This window comes from Pezoporus flaviventris, unplaced genomic scaffold, assembly GCF_033815535.1.
Source record: "Pezoporus flaviventris isolate CSIRO_AGI_PZ_B2104156 unplaced genomic scaffold, CSIRO_AGI_Pfla_v1 ptg000018l, whole genome shotgun sequence".
Classification (NCBI taxonomy): Eukaryota; Metazoa; Chordata; class Aves; order Psittaciformes; family Psittacidae; genus Pezoporus; species Pezoporus flaviventris.
Genome location: NW_026892566.1, coordinates 5,182,600 through 5,203,254, shown reverse-complemented (window position 1 = coordinate 5,203,254; position 20,655 = coordinate 5,182,600). Strand labels below are relative to the sequence as shown.

At 42.0% G+C, this 20,655-nt stretch overlaps 1 protein-coding gene and 1 long non-coding RNA gene across 3 annotated transcripts; one reads left to right on the top strand and one right to left on the bottom strand.

Annotated features, from left to right (window-relative positions):
• Positions 1 to 906: 906 nt before the first annotated feature.
• PTGR1 (prostaglandin reductase 1) lies at positions 907 to 20,565 on the bottom strand. 2 transcript variants are annotated; one of them, XM_061455152.1, is made up of 10 exons: positions 20,547 to 20,565; positions 10,806 to 10,912; positions 8,863 to 8,908; positions 8,099 to 8,158; positions 6,732 to 6,899; positions 5,776 to 5,893; positions 5,355 to 5,510; positions 4,084 to 4,189; positions 2,827 to 2,945; positions 907 to 1,127 (listed from the first exon to the last, which is right to left on the bottom strand). In XM_061455152.1, the coding sequence occupies exons 1-10, from the start codon at positions 20,552 to 20,554 to the stop codon at positions 1,017 to 1,019; spliced, it is 999 nt and encodes a 332-aa protein (XP_061311136.1). In that variant the 5' UTR covers positions 20,555 to 20,565; the 3' UTR covers positions 907 to 1,016. The 2 variants fall into 2 exon arrangements, with proteins under 2 accessions (XP_061311136.1, XP_061311137.1); XM_061455153.1 differs by lacking the exons at positions 8,863 to 8,908; positions 20,547 to 20,565 and having other exon boundaries at positions 10,806 to 10,938.
• LOC133270174 (uncharacterized) lies at positions 7,295 to 15,194 on the top strand. The gene is made up of 3 exons (XR_009743683.1): positions 7,295 to 8,548; positions 10,843 to 11,371; positions 14,675 to 15,194. It is a non-coding gene; the product is annotated as an uncharacterized LOC133270174 (long non-coding RNA).
• Positions 20,566 to 20,655: the final 90 nt, after the last annotated feature.

The window sequence follows — 20,655 nt, the reverse complement described above, 5'->3', positions numbered from 1 at the left end:
ACTTCTTCACAGACGAGACCTAAAAATTAACCAAGGAGTCCTCCACAGTGTTTGAAGATGGGCCACCATGACACTCAATACTTGTCTGTATTCCATAACAAGTTCTTTTTCCCGCTTTTTCAATACATCTAAGATATTTATTGTTGCTAATGCCTGTGTCTCCTTTACTCAGCATCACCTGGGTGCTGGACACCAATTTAGCACAGCTAGGGCCAGCATACTGATCTCATCTTCCATGACTGCCAGGCTGAACATCACAGCAAGGTCAACTCTAAGCTTGGTCCCCAATGGCCAAATTACTCGAGAAAATAAGTGACCTATCCATCAGTTATCCATCAATAAGTGACCAATCCATCAATAAGATCACCTGTTCTGTGAGATCTACTGGCATAAATAAGTGCTTGTAATATCTTAGCCACTCTGTGTTAACTGCAAGGAAGAGAACAGGAGGGCATTCCACAAACAGAACAGTAACACAAGCAAAGTATTCATTAACAGATTTATTTTTTTTAGTTTCCATATCTCAAAAGAACCAGGATACCTACATTTCCTTATGAAAGTTAAGAAAAGCCATCCATAGAGGAAGATGGGAACCCCCAGGTGTTATTAACCTGTTCTCTGCTCCATGATATTGATTTTTAAAAATCCCTCTTGCTGAGTTCTGGGCAAAATCAATGGTTAAACATAGTCATGATACATGCCATCAGCTCGCAAAGCTTTTGGCCTGTAGAAAGGAAAAGCAATTCTGACTCATAGAAAAGGTTCAAGTTTCTAGTAAATCTGTTAAAGCTCTGATGAAGTTCAGCTGTTTTAAGGCAATACTTTTATGTAGCTTTGGGAAGCAGCTCTCAAGTTCTTCAAGAGCAAATCAACTGACATATACTTACATTTATTAGTCCAATTAACAGAAGTTATCGCCAAATTCCAGCAAAAAGACTGAAACGTACATTTCGATCAATGAGTTAAAAGCCCTTAACAGAATCATTCTCCTCTGCCAGTCCCCAGGAATGTGACCTTCAGACTTTTACAACAGCTTTTCCAAGATTTTCTCCTTTTAACATTCCAATGAAAGCTGCTGGCATGTTCTCAAATCCTTCAGTGACTTGTTCGTGGCACTTCACCTTTCCCTGTCAAAAGTAAGAAAGCAAATTGCCGAGTTTTCATTCACCAGCTGCCTAGTTTTTACCATCTCCAGGAGACTAAAGTGCAACCAAATTTCCTCCAGCTTGTATGTGTCATCTGAAACATGCAAGCTGGCATGCACCAGGGTAACTTCTCAAAAGCAGGTAGGCTGTTGTTAGGCTATTGTGAGGACCTGCTTTTCTTGCAAGACCTCCTACTTGGAGTTATAACAGGGAGCAAAAGTCACTACTATAAAAAACACACCAGGACAGATACAGTGCTACTTGGTCTCCAAACAATGTACAGCTAGGGGATTATTTCCCCAAAGCAAGGCCTGTCTCTACCCTTAGGGAAGCATGGAATTGCAAATCCAAGTGATCAAAAGCCAAGCCATCCAAAATACTCAGTTAGAGCTTTTTAGGCTTTAGTGTTAAAACTCACAAGCTTTTCACAGCCATGAACCAAGTATTAAACTCAGCCCCCATTTAGAGAAGTAAAATTTAGCAAATTCCCTATGAAGTCCCTTTAAAGACAAGCTCCCAATTACATTAAAAACATCCATTCTTGACAGTAATTTCAGTGCACCACTACAATGGAAATCCCTGCTCATACTACAAATGAAAGAGGACTTCTGAATGAGAAATACAATCACAGAATGGTTTGGGTCGGAAGGAACCTTAAAGATCATCTAGTCCAACCCCCCTGCCCATGGCAGGGCAGGGACACCGTCCACTCGACCAGGTAGCTCAAAGCCCCATTCAACCTGTCCCTGAACACTGCCACGGATCCACAGCTTCTCTGGACAACATGCTCCAGTGCTCACCACCCTCACAGTAAAGAATTTCTTCCTAATATCTAATCTAAATCTACCCTCTTTCAGTTTAAAGCCATTCCCCTTGTCTCATCATTACATGCCCTTGTAATGTCTCATCACTACCTCCCCATGTCCCTCTCGAGCTTTTCTCTAGGCCCCCTTTAGGTACTGAAAGGCTGCTCTAAGGTCTGTCCAAAGCCTTTTCTTCCCCAGGGTGGACAAGCCCAATTCTCTCAGCCTATCTCCATAGGTGCTCTGGCCCTCTGATCATCTTCATGTCCTCCTCTGGACTCACACTCCAGCAGGTCCATGTCTCCCTTGTGTTGAGTGCCCCAGAGCTGAATGCAGTACTGCAGGTGGGGTCTCACCACAGCAGAGGGGCAGGATCACCTCCCTCAACCTGCTGGTCACGCTACTTTTCATGCAGCCCAGAACACAGCTTAATGGGCTGCAAGCGCACACTGTCGGCTCATGTTGAGCTTCTCAGCAACCAACAACCCAAGTCCTTCTCCCTAGGGGTGCTCTCAATCCATTCTCTACCCAGTCTGTATTTGTTCTTGGAATGGGATAGAGGAATTACTCTAAAAAGGAAACTCTCCATTGCCACAGAAGTGTTTTGAATTACTCTGGCAGCATCCTTTTTCAAAGCTTACGTGTATTCTGGAATATATCTAAGTCTACAAGCTAATATTGCAGGTCTCAACAAAGCAGAAGGGATCAGGTATGTTCACTATGGTTCGACTGTCCCCAGAAGGTTCAAAGATCAAGTCAGGTGGAAGAAAAGTATCACGCTGGAGCCTCACCTCATCAGCTATGACAAGAGACCCCTTGCAAAGAGGGAAGCTATGGAGAGAGTACACCTAACAAAAACCTACACCTTCCTTCCTTACCTCCATGACCCACTTTAGCAGTGCCTTCAGACCTTCCTCCCAGCGGTTATTCCAGCTGGTCACAAGAAACCCTTCCATTTGAAGTTCTTTGAAGATCATTGGCATCTGCACATAAGGCCCTGCAAGAGAAAGGAATGAGCAAACCACCTGCAGTAAGTTTCATTTAAAATAAGAACCAATGAATAAAGCAAGCTATTAGCACATACAGAACACTGAATCACGTCGTTCCAGGCAGAGCCAACTGCTGTTTTTTCCAAACAGAATTTCCAGGACAAAAGACCAAGAATTCATGGACAGACAGCTTCCAGGAAACAGGCCTAATCTGTAAAGCTGTGGGGCTAAACACCCAATAGTTCTGAAAAGTTTCATTCTGCAGTGACCTCAGCTTCACCTGAGGGGCTACAGGTAGATCCTGGAAATACTGTTTTGGCAGCTTGTTTGATAGTTTGCCACGCTCTCATGCTCCTCTTAAGTATCAAAAAAGTTAAACACATTAAAAAAAAAGTTCTTCCCTCAGTCATGAAATGTGCAGCAGTGTCCCCACTCTCAAAAGCCTGTCCCATTTTTAAAGTGGTATGGCCAACTAAAGTCAGTCAGTTGTCAAAGAGAATTCAGACCACGTATGTCTTCTGGAAGGCAAATTTGGAAAACCTAATGCTATTGAAAGTGAATATTCATCTCAGCCTCATTTCCCAACAGTTTTAACGGTAGCTGAAATCCTACAAAACCAAAAAAATCCTCCCCCAAAATCCAAAACTAATACCCCCCCCAAAAAAAAACCACCCCAACAAATAAATAAATAAATAAAAAAACAGCAAACCAAACCAATAATCAACAACAAATCCCAACCCTAAACTGCCTCATTTAAAAACCTGAGGGATATCCATTCTGCTGTCTAAAAGTATGTACTGTGTATATGGCATCATGCAACTACACCTGCCTTCTACTAATCTGTATCTGCTTAGAGCCTTGGGGAGTTCTGTTTTAAACAGTTTAGTCTCTCCTTCATTTCTAATCAGCTGATGTTCTCCATCTGATACAAGTGTGTACAAAGGAGTATGAGTGCATGTACACACAGTGTGTTAACACTCGCACCATCCCAGAGCAGTGGTTAGTTAGCTACCCAAACGTACAGACATGCATACACTCAAATAGTATGCAGAAACAACCAATAAAACCTTAAGAGACTCCCATTACAACTTTCTCTCTACCATCACCAAACGAAATAAATTTAAACATGAGAAAGCAGGCCCACACCTTTCTGAGGCACAGAGTCATTGTACTGAGAGATGGCTCCGCAGACTGCAATCCTTCCATATTTCTTCATCTGGTTGATAGCAACACTGGCAAATTCTCCACCCACCTACAGGATCCAAAGTGTGTACAGCATTAGAGACAATCCAACGTTAGGCACTGATTGCCAATCTTGCATTGTTGCACCAACAGGTTCAGTCAAGTGGTGGAGATGGAAGTTCCACTACTTCAAAAGCTCAGTAGCTGCAGAAATTCTTACAGTTAGTCAGCACCTATAGATGCAATCCCACTCTTGTAAAAATTAGTTATGAACACAGGGAATTTGTTTTAGTTCTGAGTTTGCTTCACAAAATTGCCAGGATCCTTCCTCCTGAGGGGCACATCTAGGGTTATTAGAAAGGACCACCTCTGCTTTTCGTCCACACCATTCTGCACTTTTATTTCTTTACATCATGGTGACGTAAAGTTTTTACTTCATGATTCTCTTGTGCTGTGCTCAGAAGCTTTTAATGGAGAAAAACTGTGAGAACATTTACTGCTGGGGATAGCTCTGCACAAAAGTTGGAAGTGAGAGGGAAGGAAGCAGACATGATCATAAAACTGATTTAAGACCTTAGCAGCACAAGACATGAAATTTGGAAGGGTAAGTAAGGCAAAGCAACCAGGAGCTCCTCCCACATGGGCAAGCACTTTGTCCTGACACCATGCATTCACAACTGCCAATGTGGGTGCTTTGCAATCCACACAGAATCACAAGGACCTCATCCCTGCATCAGCAGACAGAGTGCTGAGAGACAGACAAGGAACAATGATGCCTGCCCTTTTAAATCAGGTAGCTAGGTAGGCAGTTTTAGGTCAGTATCTCAGCTAATACTCCTGTGCCAGGTATTGTATTACCAGTTATAATGCACGTTAGCTATGCTAAGAAATCAGAAAAGCCAGGGCTTGTTCTCTGTCTTGAAGGCAAACTGACATGGTTTGACTGCATCCTCACTGTGAAACTCTCTTAGCTTCCCAAACAAGATGGTCACATTCAAACAGCTAACTCAAACAGTCCACAGTCCATGTTAACTCTAGCTGTACTTGGGAGAGGTCAGAAACCCTCTACCGGTCACCCCGTAAGAGGAGTAAGCAGAGACCATTTCTCAATCAGATGGAATTCAGTACCATGTTTCTGTTACAGTCTTCAATTAGATGTATAGAACATTGAATTCCTGCTATAGTTTAACTCAAATGACAGTCTGCTCAGGGCAAGGCCCTCTCTCTGAACTCACGTTGTCAAAGAAACAGTCATAGCCATCAGGAGAGGCTTTACGTAGTGCTTCATCCAGAGATGTAACAGTCTTGTAATTAAAGGCTTCATCAAAGCCTATTTTTTTCAGATACGCAACCTTGTCATCTGAGCCAGCACAGCCAACAACTTTGCAACCCTGCAAGGAAAGGAGAGAAGCATTTCTAAACGTCTGCTCCCAAGACAGGCTGACACAGAGTACTGGGCAGAGGGCTCACCCTAAAGGTAAGCCTATCATCACCATACAAGTTCCTAAGCTCTAGAAAACATTCAACTAGCTTTGATACGTATTCAGAGGCTTGTCCCATCTCAATATCTTACTGCAGGCATGCTTTCAGGGATGATTTCCCTCCTGATCATTCATTCTTCCCCTGCCTACCAGGTGAGCTTTCCAAGCAACTCACCCCAATCTTAGCAAGCTGACCCACCACAGAGCCCACAGCACCAGCTGCAGCATTAACCAGCACTGTCTCCCCTGGCTTCATCTTGCAGACCTCCAGCAGACCAAAGTATGCAGTGAGGCTGTGAAGGAAAAGAAAGAATGTTCAGTAAGAAATAAAAGATGCCAGACAGAAGAGATGTGACTTGGCCACAGTGGACTAAAATATCATCACAAACATATTAAGATTTTGTTTTCCTCATTCTTTATGAAATGCAAAAATTAACCCAACCTTCTTAATTTGTCTTTTTTATGGCCATCCCAGGAAGAAAAACCAAACCCAGATACACTACAGGGAAACAGGATGCTGTGTCAGAACTCTACCTTAGATGAAAATAGCTTTCCTTACTAGCCAAAAGGAGAAACACAAAGAGAATGCTGTAAGGTGACAACTCAATTACCCACTCTAAGAAAAAGTAAATCCAAGCTAGACACAGGACAGTAGCCTGCTGGTATCTACCAGACTGAGGCAATGATTAAATGATACCCATCATATATCACATCAAAAAATGGTGGCAAAACTTGGCTGAACTGATGGGCACACTGCTCCTGACGACTGCTGTGCACAGCTATCATTCCTCAGTCAATAGTAATCTGTAGGAACTACTAAAGTTTAGATGAAGCTTTACTAAAAAGCACACTACAGACTGAAACAGATTCTTTCCAGCCTCTCCTGGATCCTCCTTCTACCTTATTGCAACTCCTTAAGGAAAGGCACCATAATCTGCAAGGCAAATCTCCAACCTAGGGGATAGGCCAAATTTCAGGCCCTCTCAGGGAAAGGGCATCCCAAAGCACACATTTTTTACCAGAGTGAGTGGACAACATGCTGGTAAAACAAGACAAGGGACATACAGGCAGGCAGAAACATTCTGCCCAGCAAAATCCAGGGGATAGTTGCCTTTGCATGTCAAAACTCACCCTGGCATGCCAATCGTCCCAAGAGCTAGAGATACGGGGAGCGATTCTGGCCAACCAGAAGGAAGGGCTTGTAGGTCTTTCCCATCAGAGATGAAATGGGTTCTCCAGCCACTTTTAGCCACAACAAAGACCCCCACTGTGAAAGCAGGATTCTTGCTTTCTACAATCCTGTTTAGAAGAAAAAAATGAAAAAAAGAATACCCTGTCAGGGACAAATCATTACTGGCTCTTCCCTCCTTTATTCCTATTGACCTGTCATGTAGCAGAAAAGAAATACTTCATATCAGGACATTTAGCTAGTACCCTTCACCACCAGACAGATACCAGGCAAGATGATTTTAGCCTCAGCCTTGCCCATAATGAATTGAATGTTCCCACATGGATGTAACTTTTTTAACACCAGTCCAGTATGAATTCAGGCTAGGCTAATGTGAGCTAGAAGACAGAAAAGAGGATGCTAGGATTAAACAGTGGAAAAGCAAGACGTTACAGATAGGCTGTAATAAGCAGTCACCTTCTCAGACAATCTGCACCTCATTTAAATGTTGAAGATCCTGAAGATGGAACCTCTCGGAGTAACAAAACCAGACAGAAAACAGTATCTAATAACAGGGAGAAATTCATACTTGTGGTGTCTCTATGCCAAATAAAAATTCAACTTTCTTAGCCCAACAAGAAAACTACATTGTGAAAGGGTAGGTAAGAAGCTTTGAAATAATGGGAACAGTTGGCCTTCTGTTCAGCAGACTTGGTTAATTTATCCCAGCCATCAGTGTTCCTGCAGAGAAACACAAGAGTCAAAGGCCACAGGTTTTACTGAGCAGCAACTTATAGGCAGCACAGCAGGAAAAGACTGACAAAGGGAACATCTGTGTAGCTGAATTACCACAAGCTTGGGAAAGGATGGATTTAACCTTTAAATAAAAAATAAATAAAAATGCAATTAGATAACCCTTTGGCTACAGCTGTGTCTTAGGCAACACTGAACTTTCTCAGCTGGAGCAGATAGCATGCATGGTTTTGGGAATGCAATTTAACTAGCGCATCAGATTTTAAAATGTGAAGTTGACACTTACAGCAAGTACAGTGGTCAGTCCTTCACACCTCTGCTTGAAAAAAAAATCCTTTGAAAACTTTATCACCAGAAATAACATATAGATTGTGTCAGAGATCTAAATGATCTCCAAGAAGGCAAAAGAGGTTCTCAGAGGAAAAACACATTCCAACCAATTACAGACAAGAATACAGTTGCAGAAATACGTACACTCAAGTCAAGAATAGGTAATGAAGACTGCAGATGGCTCAGATGTCATTATATTCCTCCGAGATCTGCCATATGTAAGGATAGCAAGAACTGAAGATCTTACCTGGCAACCTGTGTGCCTATCATTATGTCCCCTTCCTTCATGACCCTTCGACTGTAAGGTCTGTAACACAGGCAGAGATGACTTACTGTAAACAACTTTTAATGATGTTCCACATATAGTAGTAGCACTGTCTGATTCAGAAAGAGATCATAAATAGTAAGCTGATGATCGCAAAGACTTTGCCATTGTAAAGACATAACTGGATGTTCTCCATAGCCAGCTACTTAGCATTCCATCTTGACCAAATACTGGGCTAGAGCATTGGTGATAAAATAGCGTGGTCCATCACTACAAGAAGGTTGGGACTGCAAAGAACTATCTCTGATACTAGGGTCTACCAGGCTTCTCCAAACTACCCAATCTCCCTGTGCTTGAACTATCACCTAGTAATGTGGGCATATCAGCAATTTTCTACTTAGAACATGTATCCTGAAGTACAAGGTTGCTAAGGTAAATGAAGCACCTACTGCAAAACAGCTGCAGTCTCATCTGACCCTTTTGCATTCCAGTAGAAGAGACAAGACAAGGAACAGCAGAGTCCAAGAAAAGTCTAGGGCTGCAGCATTGTTATTGTAATGTCTCGCTAAATCTGGCACAGCTCTACATTGGGAGTCTTGTAATTTACACACATTTTATAAAAAAAACACAGATGACATCTGGGGCTCTGACAACAGAGGCTACTCCTGGTACAATTTCTTTTGATGTTTAAGTGGGAGATAAATGAGGTAACCTTAGGCAGCAATTTAAAAATAAGAAAGATATACCTCATGTAAGGATCAACACTGAGAAACACTGATTCAAGCAGCAACTCTGTAACAAAAGACAAAGCAAATTCCTGGGCATCAGCAGTACAATAAAGCATGGTTTCCACAAGTCAGTCTTCCAACAAAGTGACAGGAATTCCTGACACCCCAAAACACACATACCCTGTCATCCTTTAGGGAAAAAGCTACCAGAAACAACCACTACATTCATTAGCTTTCTCTGGATTATCACTGTGCTGTTACAAAAACCACTTTATATAATATCTCTTCAGGAGGCTATCTTCTTTTCAACTCTGTTTATCTGCCTCCTTACTCTATAGATGGCTCAAGAGGCTAGACCCCCTAAGGAAGGCACCAGCTTACTTTTGACCCATATACAAAATGCCTTCCCATGATTCAACCAGAAGAGGGTAGTAAGAAACCCTGGCACAGGTCGAATATAAACACTGCTTTGCCGCCTTAATGGAAAGCCTCTGCTAGATTGCCTAATGCACACTAATGTCTCTAGTTTTTGGAAATTATACTGTAAATTTTACATGCTCATTCACACAGCAGTTTTAGCTATTCCTCTCCACCCAATACTACTTTCCATTGCCTGTGCTGAAGTAGTCTAGCTAGTACAAGCTAGAAATATAGTCAGATATAAATATTTCCCCATTTCTCAGTGTGAGATTGAAGAACAGTCAAGGCCACGTAGCATAACAAGAAAGGCTATCTCCCTTAGAAGTGTTACTCTAGTATGAAGTTATGCTCTTCTTGCTGTAGGGATTAAAATGGGAAGGAAGATACTATTCCATATTCTTAAATACCCACAGGCACAAAATTTAGAAGTACACATGCTATGAAAAGACTTGAAAGCATATGTAAGAAGAAATCACCTTTCAAACCTTTAAGCTGTAAACGTAACTAATTCTTTGGTGCACCTTATGAACCGGGGTAAATTTTGTAAAGGACAAATGGTGGGTAAGGGTCAAGACAGCATCGTATGTGTCCATGTGAAGCCAAATCACTTGTGTCCATGTGAAGACAAAATCTAGGTTTATTCTTTAATCAAAAGCTCTTGCATAAAATGTTATGATATTCCCTACTCTTTTCAAAAGAGAGAAACACAGGATAAAACCTGTGCATTTTTTTCCTCTTTATTCACTTTCTCTTGCTGTCACAACAGGTCAAATGTAATAGATAAACACTAGCAATAAAATAGGTGTTAAATGCAGACAGAAGTCTTGCCTTTTTGCTTCTTAAAATGAAAGATCAGCCCAAACTGACTCCAGCCCCAAGGCCTTCCAGCCACAGATTCATTCTCACCCCAGTCACTCTGCTGTGCCCCAGCACTATCCTCAATTCCTTCCCTATCAGCATGAAAAACTCCAATGAAAGCCTGCATCTGGAGGCTATCTTCTTCAACATTCTCTAAAGGATTTTGCAAAATAGATTAAAATCTTTCACCAGTAAAAGCATGTTTAGGTTTTACTACAGTTAGCTCTTCATTTGCTCTGTGTCACAGTTCACTTCCCTCTTTCTAAATTAAACAAATACTGTTTCCTTGTGGCTGTTGGTTTTGAGGGCATATTGCTTCAGCAATTATCACTTCAGTAATTTTCTCCAGTAAGCCTTATTTGCAAACACATTAAAATGCTTTTGCCATCGGGCACTACATGCGATTAGGCAGTGTGAGACTGCGAAGAGCACACTGCAGCTGCAGCATGATGGAGGTAAGAATGTTATCACAAGGCAGTGTGTTTTAAAAGTCACCAAACACAGCAGCATACATGTTCTTGAGCAACTGCCCTTCTCTGCTGAGGTACAGGGCTTGCCAAAAAGCATGACAACCCATTTTTGAAAATCTAAGCCAGAGAAACAAACAGTTGTGCAGATGCAAAGCCATTCCTCAGCAATCAGACAACCTCCAGAATAAGTAAAACCACACAGCATCCACTTACCTCCATCCTTTAGGTTTGGCAGCTCTATCTTTTTCAGGTCGAAGTCGCTGGTTTGGGGGAAACCCTCAAAATGCTTCTTCAGAACCCATACCTTGGCAGTAACCATCCTGTGCAACAAACACCACAGCCAAAGAGTGCTTGTCAGAAACCTCCAAAGATGCTAGTCTGCTCAGAAGGGTTGTTTAGACTTTATGAATCCAAGCAGTATCTTGATAACATACCATTACACAAGACAGCCTCTCCTTCCATCCTGTGGAAGTTTTACTGGATCAAGACAAAATCAGAAAAGCCCCCTCATCGCCCAACTAACCCAGAGTTTCCTGTGACCTGCCCAACCTCCCTGCCTGCTGGCAGCAAGCCCTGGTGTGGGAAGTCAGCCCCAGCAAGATGTACAGCTCCCATTCTAACAAAATTGAAGAGGAAAAATCTAGTTTAAGGAGGAAAAAAAAATCCTGTAAGGAAGAAAAATAAAACACTTAAACTTACTTTTTCCCCACTCAAATGGGATGAGTACTGAATCTAAACTTTTACAAGCTTGAATCAAAGTGCAAGTGAGAAATGCAAAGGTAAGACTTCTTTCTATGATGCCCCATGCATTGAAATGCTTCTCCAGTTGCCAAGCTTAGGGCTTGGAACTGGGAGAAACAGTCACCAGCATTTTCCATACACAATGGAAACAAACTAACGACTTGCATTTGTTTTACCATCACAATCCCTTTTTCCTTCTAGAAGCAAGCACATCAACACGGGCAAAGAAAGAGAAGTTTATACTTATGTTAGCGTAAGAACTGACACATAACCACCGGAATGGTTATATGAAGTGCTTTATTGCAGCGCTGGGAAACCAGGGGCACGCGCCCAAATCTGGCTTCAACCCTGTTACATTGCGCTCGCAATTTATACAATAAAAATGTCATCACTAATACATATTCAACACAGATTACATCACTGACTAATACATATGCATCAAGGATTGCCACATCAGCCTCTTCTGCGCTTGCGCAGCCCCCCTCTGGTGGTCGTCCTGATGAAGTAAGGAGTCTTCCTCGGATGAAGTAAGAAGTCTTCCTCAGGTCATCCTGTTCACTTTTCTGTTTCTTGGACATGTCCCAACCATTATGTGGACGACAGCATTCTCTTATTTTCACTTGACTACTCCTGGTACCTTCGTGAGTTCTGCTTCGGTAGAGTTTCACAATACTCCCCTGGATCCACCCATATACCCTTCCCCATATATGGCTATGTTAATTGCTTATCATTATAGCTACCATTGTAATATTTAGTTATAAAGTAACTAAGATACACAATAGCAGAATTTCAACTTGTTCTTAATACAAAAGAAACCCTCTACTGATTAACAGATTTTCAAATATAATCCTCTTTTCTCTTTGCATTATTGTTTCAACACACAATTTCACCTATTACTAACATTTAGAGCAGACAAGTGGAAAACTGTCTTCTGCTGACAAGGCCAGTCAGTAACTTTCTGACCAACCGTCAATTGGCAGCTGGACTCTTGCAGTCACACCTCCAAAAAGAGAACATCTGCTTTTATCAACTGAGCAGGCACTGTCCTCCTTCCATTTCCCCAGGAGCAAGTGTAAACCTTTGTAAACCTGGCACAGGACACACCCAGCAGGATTCATCTTTCTCCTACTAAAATCTGAGATCATCCTTACAGACTGCTCAAATTCAGTGTCCAGACAGTTGCTGGAATGCTCTGCAATATGCCAAGCTAAATATACAAAACCCACAGTCCTAGAAACCACAAAATACTGCAGTCTGTAGACCAAGGCTATTCTCTGGAGCAGAAGCTTCTTCAAATCACATTTTATCAGCCAAGCCCTAAAATTCTAAAGAATCTTCTGCCACCGAGGAAAAAATATTTTATTAAAAATGAATATAAAATAAGTCATTCAATCCATCATTTAGCACAGCGAAATGATCCATACGTACACCACTCGTGTATGCTCTGACATCTTTACTGTTCCCAGGGCACGCACCAAAGGATCAGAGCTCGTGTGGCTATGCCTTCTGTATGCTGGGATCTCTGTGCATTGCAGAGCCTCCTTAAGCAACAGTAGAAAGCTCTGGCATTTTGCCTCAATTGTGTTGCAATCGGGCATGTGGCAGGAGAGAAAACTTTGCTCAGGGGCGGTCTTCAGCTCCCATTTTTCTTGTGAAAGTATTCAAGTAGAATGTGAAGGGTGAGAAGTGTAAACAGACCCACACTTAGCATCGCTTAACTACAAAAAAAAACCTGAAGACAAAAATACTAATTAGGAACAGAGACCTAATAAAAATAAGAAAAACTCTTTAAAGACTCACACGAAAGGACCAGGGAGAACAGGGCAAGCTCTCCGTTTTCTGTGATGAGCCAGTGTTACTCAGGTACAATTTTTTAACTATATACCTACAACAGTTTCCTAGCGAGAAACAAACACAGCAGAGGTGAAGGGTTTCCTGCTTTGAGGAAACTACCCATATCGGGAGATGTAGGTCTTTCACAAAGTGAAAGAAATGTCATCAAGCTTATTGTCTAAGCCTCTGTCATTAATTATGTCAGCAAGCAAAATCAGCATTCCTCATGTCCCACATACAATTACAAGAATCAGTGCCACAGAAAACTTATCTGCAACAATTGCCATCTGACCTGAAAACATTAAAAGAACCAACGCAGGTGGCACTCCCCCGGAACTTCCCACTTCTCGCCACGGTTCATTTACTTTGGTGTCAACGGTACTTATCAGTAACAAAAGATGCTGCAACACTGAAGCAACAACAAAGTAAACTCAGGAAAGGGGCTTACAGGAGCAAAAGGAGTTCAGAGTAACACAAACGCAATCCGTCTCTCCAGCTTATTCCCACAAGCACTTAAGAGGGATTTGTCCTAGCATTGTGTCCTGCGTTCAGACACAGAGGCCCAAAGTGCTCCAGACAGGAACAACAAGGGAATGGGGAGAAGGAACAAGGGATGCTGGCTAGGCTGGCAGCCATGGGCCGATGTGCCATTTGTACCCCTATGAAAAATTTATCCTTTTTGTGATACACAGGTTTTTCAGCAGAGCAGTGACCCCTCCTACAAACAATATGGAAATACTGACTTCACTGAACATTTTTTATTACATTTAGGCCTAACTTTGGGAACAGGACAAATTTTCTGCTGACCTCTTCTCACCCTGCTTCAAGACTAGGGATATTTTATTCAGGCTATAAAACAAAAAGCCCCAAACAGAACACAGCCACATGCTTGATGAATGGATTCACAAACTAATTTCCAGGTTAACAAACAAAGAATTATTTAGTATGTTTAGACATAAAATCATAAGAACTGGTAAGAACTATGTTGCTTAAGCATATTAAGGAACTCTGAAGCATAAACAGCAGTAATGCAAATTTTGTGGGGTCCAGTAGAAGCATTACCGGACAGCCATCATCCCAGCTCCAAGGGCAGTAATCACTGCCCTGAAAAGCTACTTTGTTATCAGTGGGTTTGAGTGATACATTTTCAGTATAAAGTGTTTCATAGACTATTAGAATCACTACAGCAAAAAGGCAGTAAAAATTTAAGGACAGTCCATGAACGTGATAAAAATATTATTTAAAAAATAATTAACGTCTAGCAATTCCCAGAAAAAAAAAAAAACAAAACACCCCCCCCCCCAAAAAAAAACAATAAAAAACCCAAAACAAAAAACCAACAGACCCAACAAACAAAAACACAAAAACAAAAAAATACAAAAAAAACCAAGGTGGTGCACTTCTGCCTGGTATTCTTATAAAAGAACCCTTAAAGGTTTTACTGAAATCGAAGTCCAAGGCAGCACTTATTCTGATGTTCGTCAAACTCTCCTTGTCCCTTGGACTAGGGCACCAAGTTATCCAAGAATAAAGGTGAAAACTGGGATCCCATAGTAGATACTAGCAACTGGAAAGGAAGGTCAGGTATAAAAGAGAGGGCAGAGAAGTCTGAAAAATTGAGGGAATCTGACTGGAAGCTGACAAACTGGTAGTGATACCTGAAATCTTGGAATCTTCACATTGAAGCAGAAGAGTATCAAAGCTCTCAAAGAAGCGTGAGTCAAAATAGCAAAGTTCACTTTCTGTAACTAACCCCAACTAACATTTGTAACTTGTGTGGCATGGTGTCCTAGCCTGGGTTTGACCAAATCTAACCTTGAGGACAAAATAGTCTCAGAAGTCTGTCAGTTAAAAATAAGTTTAATTCAAATTTGGGGTTAGCTTAACAGTTCATCCTGCTGACAGTCACAATTAATTTGAAGATATGGCTGTGGTACTTGTTTCCTTTTACCTCCATCCTGAAGCAGGAACAGCTATGCTCCCAGCTGCACTGGAAGAAAAGGGTATGATCAAAAAGACGACTAAAATGTACCTCTCAGACATTATTAACTTGTAGATCAGCGCTAGGAAAAAAAACAACAATCACCACAACAGCAAAATTATTTGGGAAATCATCATCTCATCTACTCTTGTCCTCCAGAACCAATTTTGACAGTCTCCTGCAGCATTTCAAAGCAACCTGCCTGGCATCAGCACAAAGGACTCTCTAAATACTTAAAAAAAAAACAAACTGAAAAGGATTTCTTGGCAGTAGAGAATGCCAAGAAAGTCATCACCCAGACTACTTTGGGTTTCTCCATCCATTACAGGATTACCAATTACCTGGGAGTGAATATGGCCTCAAATCATGATGCTATCTGGCAATGAAGAAGTTAAGATTTTGTAAAGGACTATGTGTGTGAAAGATTGAAATTCTTCAGTTTAGATTTTCATGTAGCAAGGAATAACAATGCTTCCTTAAAAGCTCACACACTCTGAGCAGAGGTAGAAGACTAATTAATGAACCATCTGGATCAGAAGAAAAGTAACAGTTGATGTCAGAAAGATTAGGAAGGCAGAAGGAATTTTGAAAAGCCTAGCAAAAGAGAAGATAACTCTCTTCCTAAAGGAACTTGCTTCATTATAATACTAAAAATCACACCCCCTGAGACCCTTGCCCACTGACACCCCTACTCATGGAACATGCATAGTGCGACAAATATATACCGTATCTTTAAGCAGAGACAAGAGCATGCAAGAGCAAATGACTGTAGATACAGACTGTTACATATATGGAAAACACTGTCTTACAGTGTTTGAAATGTGTGAAAGTGGACAGCTGGCAGGCTGAGGGTGTGATGGCTTCGTGGAATTACTACCTAGCACCCACCTCTGCACAGACATGAAATAAACATTACTCTGTGTGTTAATTGGCTCTCTGCACATTGCGTAAAGAACCCTGATTTTGGGACAAAAACAAATGCCTGGAAGTCTTAGAAAAAATTACCTGCTCCTCCCCTCTGGCTTAGCTATTACAACACTTCCTCAGAAATTACGTTTTTTCCTGTGGCAAAAATACATGGTAATGGCAAACCACTCCCACACTACTTTTGGCAGATATTACATACTGCAAAGATCTGAGCAAGCATGACACTGCACTATGAAACAATAAAGCTGCAACCTCTCTCCTTTATGCAATGCTATCAAGCCCTGGAAGGAGGTCAAAGATTGGAGGTTAGTAGTCATTGCTACTGCCCTGCACTATGTTACAAGACTGTAATTCCAACAGAGGTTCAACAGTCCTGTAGAGGAATCTCACATGAGGAGGGGAAAAGTAAAGTGAAGACCTGCACAGAAATAGGTCAGCTGGCTTTCAGCTCTCAGAAATTGCACATAAAAGGAGAATCTCACATGAGGAGGGGAAAAGTAAAGTGAAGACCTGCACAAAAATAGGTCAGCTGGCTTTCAGCTCTCAGAAATTGCACAGAAAAGGAGAATCTTAAGAACCAAGTCTGATAAGAAAGAATAAGCAAGAAGCCCACAGGCTGGAAGGAAGACAAGATACTGCAGGCAACCTGGGCTGACAAATCAAGCCAAAGCTTCTTGAGGGCCTGGTCATTGCAAGGTACTCTTACACTTCTTTCAAGCACTCATCTACCTCCCCCTTGCTTAAATGTTGATACAGTCCAAGCACATGCTGCAGCATCAGTAAATGCAAAATTTCATCCACGCTGTTCACACATGCTGCAGTACAGGTTTGCTTCTTACATTTGCAGGGACACTCCTGTTTCTGCACTACAGACAGAAATGTTGTTTGCTTGATCTTACAGCTGCCAAAAAAAAAGAAAAACCAACCTTTTTTTTTAAATTTTTTTTTTTCAAAGCACCTTTAGCCTTAAATTTCTAGAAAGCTCATTTAAATTAAACCCTAAACTTCTGACTACAACGACCAAGCAATTTTATTTAAGGAGAAACAGATCTCTTGGGATGGTTATCTGATGTTGTAAAGTTACCTCAAGAGCTCCAGGATTTACTAAGCATGTCATTGACTGCTCCTTCCCTTATTTTTCATTACTTACCTCTACAAAGGTTAAGCACTCCTGTCACTTGCAGCATAGCGTAATAGGACAGCCCTGTGTGCTCAGAAGGGAATTTACAAACTTTCAAACACCAGCAATCCCTCTGAGGCCCCCTTCTGAATTTTTGTAATATTACAAGGGCAGATTCATTCTTCAATGTGCTCCTGCTCACAGGACAAGCAATCAGCTTCTCCCTCAAGAGGGAAACTTGCTGCCCCAGCCCACCTAGCATGCCCAAGACATGCCACCACTCCAATAACACCTGTAGTATGAAGAAGACTGAGACAGGTCAACTAAAAGATTAACGCAAAAAGGGGGAAAATAAAAAATAAATATGAGGGAAGTCAGCAGTCTAACGTACTGCAGAAGCACAGAGCAGCAATCAGCAGCTGTTGTATCACTGCTTTAGGCAGCAGACAGCGTCTGTAAAAGGAGCCTGAGGACCTACCAATTCCCACACGGCACACCAGCACATAATACTTTACCATTCTAATCTATAGTAAGTGAAAATGGGTGCATCCAGGTGCATCCACGCCTTCCTGGGGCTCTCAGTGCCACCAAGATTGGAGGCAGCCTGGGCTTCAGTGACCATGCCCAGTGGAGTTCACAGTCCTGAGGGATACAGGTCCTGGAAGGAGTAAGCTCAGGACCCTGAACTTTTGGAAAGCAAACTTCCTGCTGCTCAAGAAGCTAGCAAACAGGACCTCCAGGAAACTCCCCTCAGGGACAAGGGAGAGAACACACTAGGTGGCTCTTTTAACGGCATTTTCCATAGAGTGCAAGAAATCTCAGTCCCCTGATGTAAGAAATCAGGAAAGGAATGCAAGAGACAAGCATGGATGAGTCAGGTGAAGACCCCGGTGACTGGAAAAAGGGAAACACTGCACCCATTTTTAAAAAGGGTAGAAAGGAGAACCCTAGGAACTACCGACCTGTTGGCCTCACCTCTCTGCCTGTGAAGACAATAGAACAGATCCTCCTAGAAACTATGCTAAGGCACATGAAGGTGATTTGAGACAGCCAGCATGGCTTCACCAAAGGCAAGTGCTGCCTGACCAACCTAGTGGCCTCCTACGATTGACTGACTACATCAGTGGTCAAGGAAAAAGCTATGTATGTCAACTATTTGGACTCCTGTAAGGCCTTTGACATGGTGCTCCCCAGCATTCTTCTCCAAATTGGAAAGATAAAGGTTTGACGAGTGAACTGTTCAGCAGATGAGGAACTGGTTGGATGGTTTCATCCAGAGTAGTGCTCAGCAGCTCAATGTCCACATGGAGATCAGTGACATGCAGTGCACCCTCAGCAAATTTGCAATCAACCCCACTCTTCAAACAAATCCATTCTTCAATCCCCCCTTTTCTTGTCCTATTGCAAATTCTTTTGCAACTATTTCATTCTTATTTAAAGTTTCCTGAAATATTTCCCTGTTTCTACTTGATGCTTAGTTTTGTTTCTCTTGTATTCTTTATAGCTCATCATGGATTGTTTTCAACACCAGAAAAAAACACTGTACCATGCCACAAGTGATTAAGATTTACTTTCTTGAGAAAAAGACAGGCTGCTTGGCCTGCCCTTCCCTCCTGGATGGCTGTCTTAGAATAGGGGAGGCCACACCTCACATCAAGGTCTGGCATGGCATATGTCCCCACCACTCAACACCTGCTGGGTTGCAGCCAGCAGCAGAGCTAAAGGTTCTTCTTGGTGGCAAATGCAGAGGCCAACCCAGTCTTACCCTTGACTGTGGTAGAAGGCATTTGGCCAACTTCAGTCCTTGCACCTTGTTGTCAATGCAGAATTTCACCTGCCTCATTCAGTGACAGGTTGCTACTGTGGCAAAGCACACACACATTTACATTAGCAGTGTAACTACTACAGGGTGCAGCAGCATGTTGAAGATGCTGGTGGCAGTGAGGGACCAGCCAAAGAAAATTTCCCACCAGTGGGGTTCTCACAACCACTTAAGTTGTTCCATTACCTGCTTTATAACACTACCATCATATTAGAATCTTTCTAGCTTTTGCCTTAGCATTTTCTAGCAGCTGCTGTAAATTTGCATGCTTTAACATCTCTTTTGCAAGTGACAAATCCATAGGATACAAGGTGTAGTTTTTTATTAGTAACTGGCTAGTAAATACAGGTGTTTTATGCACAAAAATCACAGTCTCAAATATGAAGAATGGGGTTGATTGAAGAATAGGGTTGTAAATGAGTAACTTCAAGGACCTTAGGCTTTGTTAGCAACTATAGAGATAAGGAAATGGCTAAGATAAGCATTGCCCAAGAACTGGCCAGAACCTGCCTGGTGGTTATTGACATGACAACGATCCTAAAAACAAGAGACAAAGAGAAAGATATGAAGAAATAACCACCAGAGGTCACAAAGTCCACTACCACTTTAGTGTGCATGCGGGAGAAATTCTAGAACTATGATGTAATGTATAAATAACTCAATGAATATGTATGTAATCTAATGAACATGTACGTTTAGGGACAATATAATCACAGCCTGGTTGATGCTTGGATGAGACATGCTAGGAGGAGCTATCCCTCATGTCTCCCGGTGCCGCAACAAAGAATACCTGCTTGTCAACTTTGTTGGTGAGTTCCTGGAGATTTCTCCGAATCAGATTACAGCAAGATGCTTGAATAGGTATGGATAGATTTGGAAATGCAGGGTGGTGAGGCTGAAGTACAGAACTACACATTCTTAATTTTAATGTAACTTAAATTACGTTACACATGTACACAACCATGCTTAAATTCTAGGTTTAAACTAACAATAATGTGTATGCCTTTAACATAGTAAAATACAGCAAGTTGTTTTAACTTGCTGACACGTAGGGAATAAGGAACGTCCAGCTGATGGAACATCATGATACTGACAGCAGCTAAGGAGGCAGTAAATACGAACAAAGATGCTAACCTTCAAGGTAACAGAGACTGGAACACAACAGAAGCAAGGACATACCACTGCTAACCCCGCACTGGGAATTTGCGAGCATGCGCAAGCTTTGAAGTCAATCAGTGAACACGGAACTGTCGGCGACCACCAGAGACGCACACTCAGCAAGAAAACACGTGTGTAATTAGAATGCAAATATTATAATTAGTTAATGGAAATACAATACATATGTGAACAATTTCCTGGAAAAAAAAACTCCTAGAGTTTCTTTCACCGTCTTTTGCGGTAACTCAAAGACCCTTCTCGCGGTAGTAGCAAGCTCCTCCTTCTACATAACCCCACCCTAAGGCCGAAGCGCGTGCTCAGCCATGCGTCTTCTCTTAGGGGCCGCACTTCTTTTGCCTCACGGGAACGAACCTCGCCATTTTATTCCCCCCGGGGCCGCGGTGGTATAATTCCAACTCCCTTCCCTCACGGAACCAAAACTCGCCGTTTAATCCCCCGATTTCGACCTATCAGGAGGGGG

Bases quoted from the DNA above. Each gene is read 5' to 3' on its own strand.
- PTGR1 (XM_061455152.1), bottom strand. The intron at 6,900-8,098 runs GTAAGATCTTCA...TCTTCTAAACAG, and splicing joins ATAGGCACACAGGTTGCCAG to GATTGTAGAAAGCAAGAATC. The intron at 2,946-4,083 runs GTGTGGGCCTGC...TTTCTCTTGCAG, and splicing joins TGACTCTGTGCCTCAGAAAG to GGCCTTATGTGCAGATGCCA.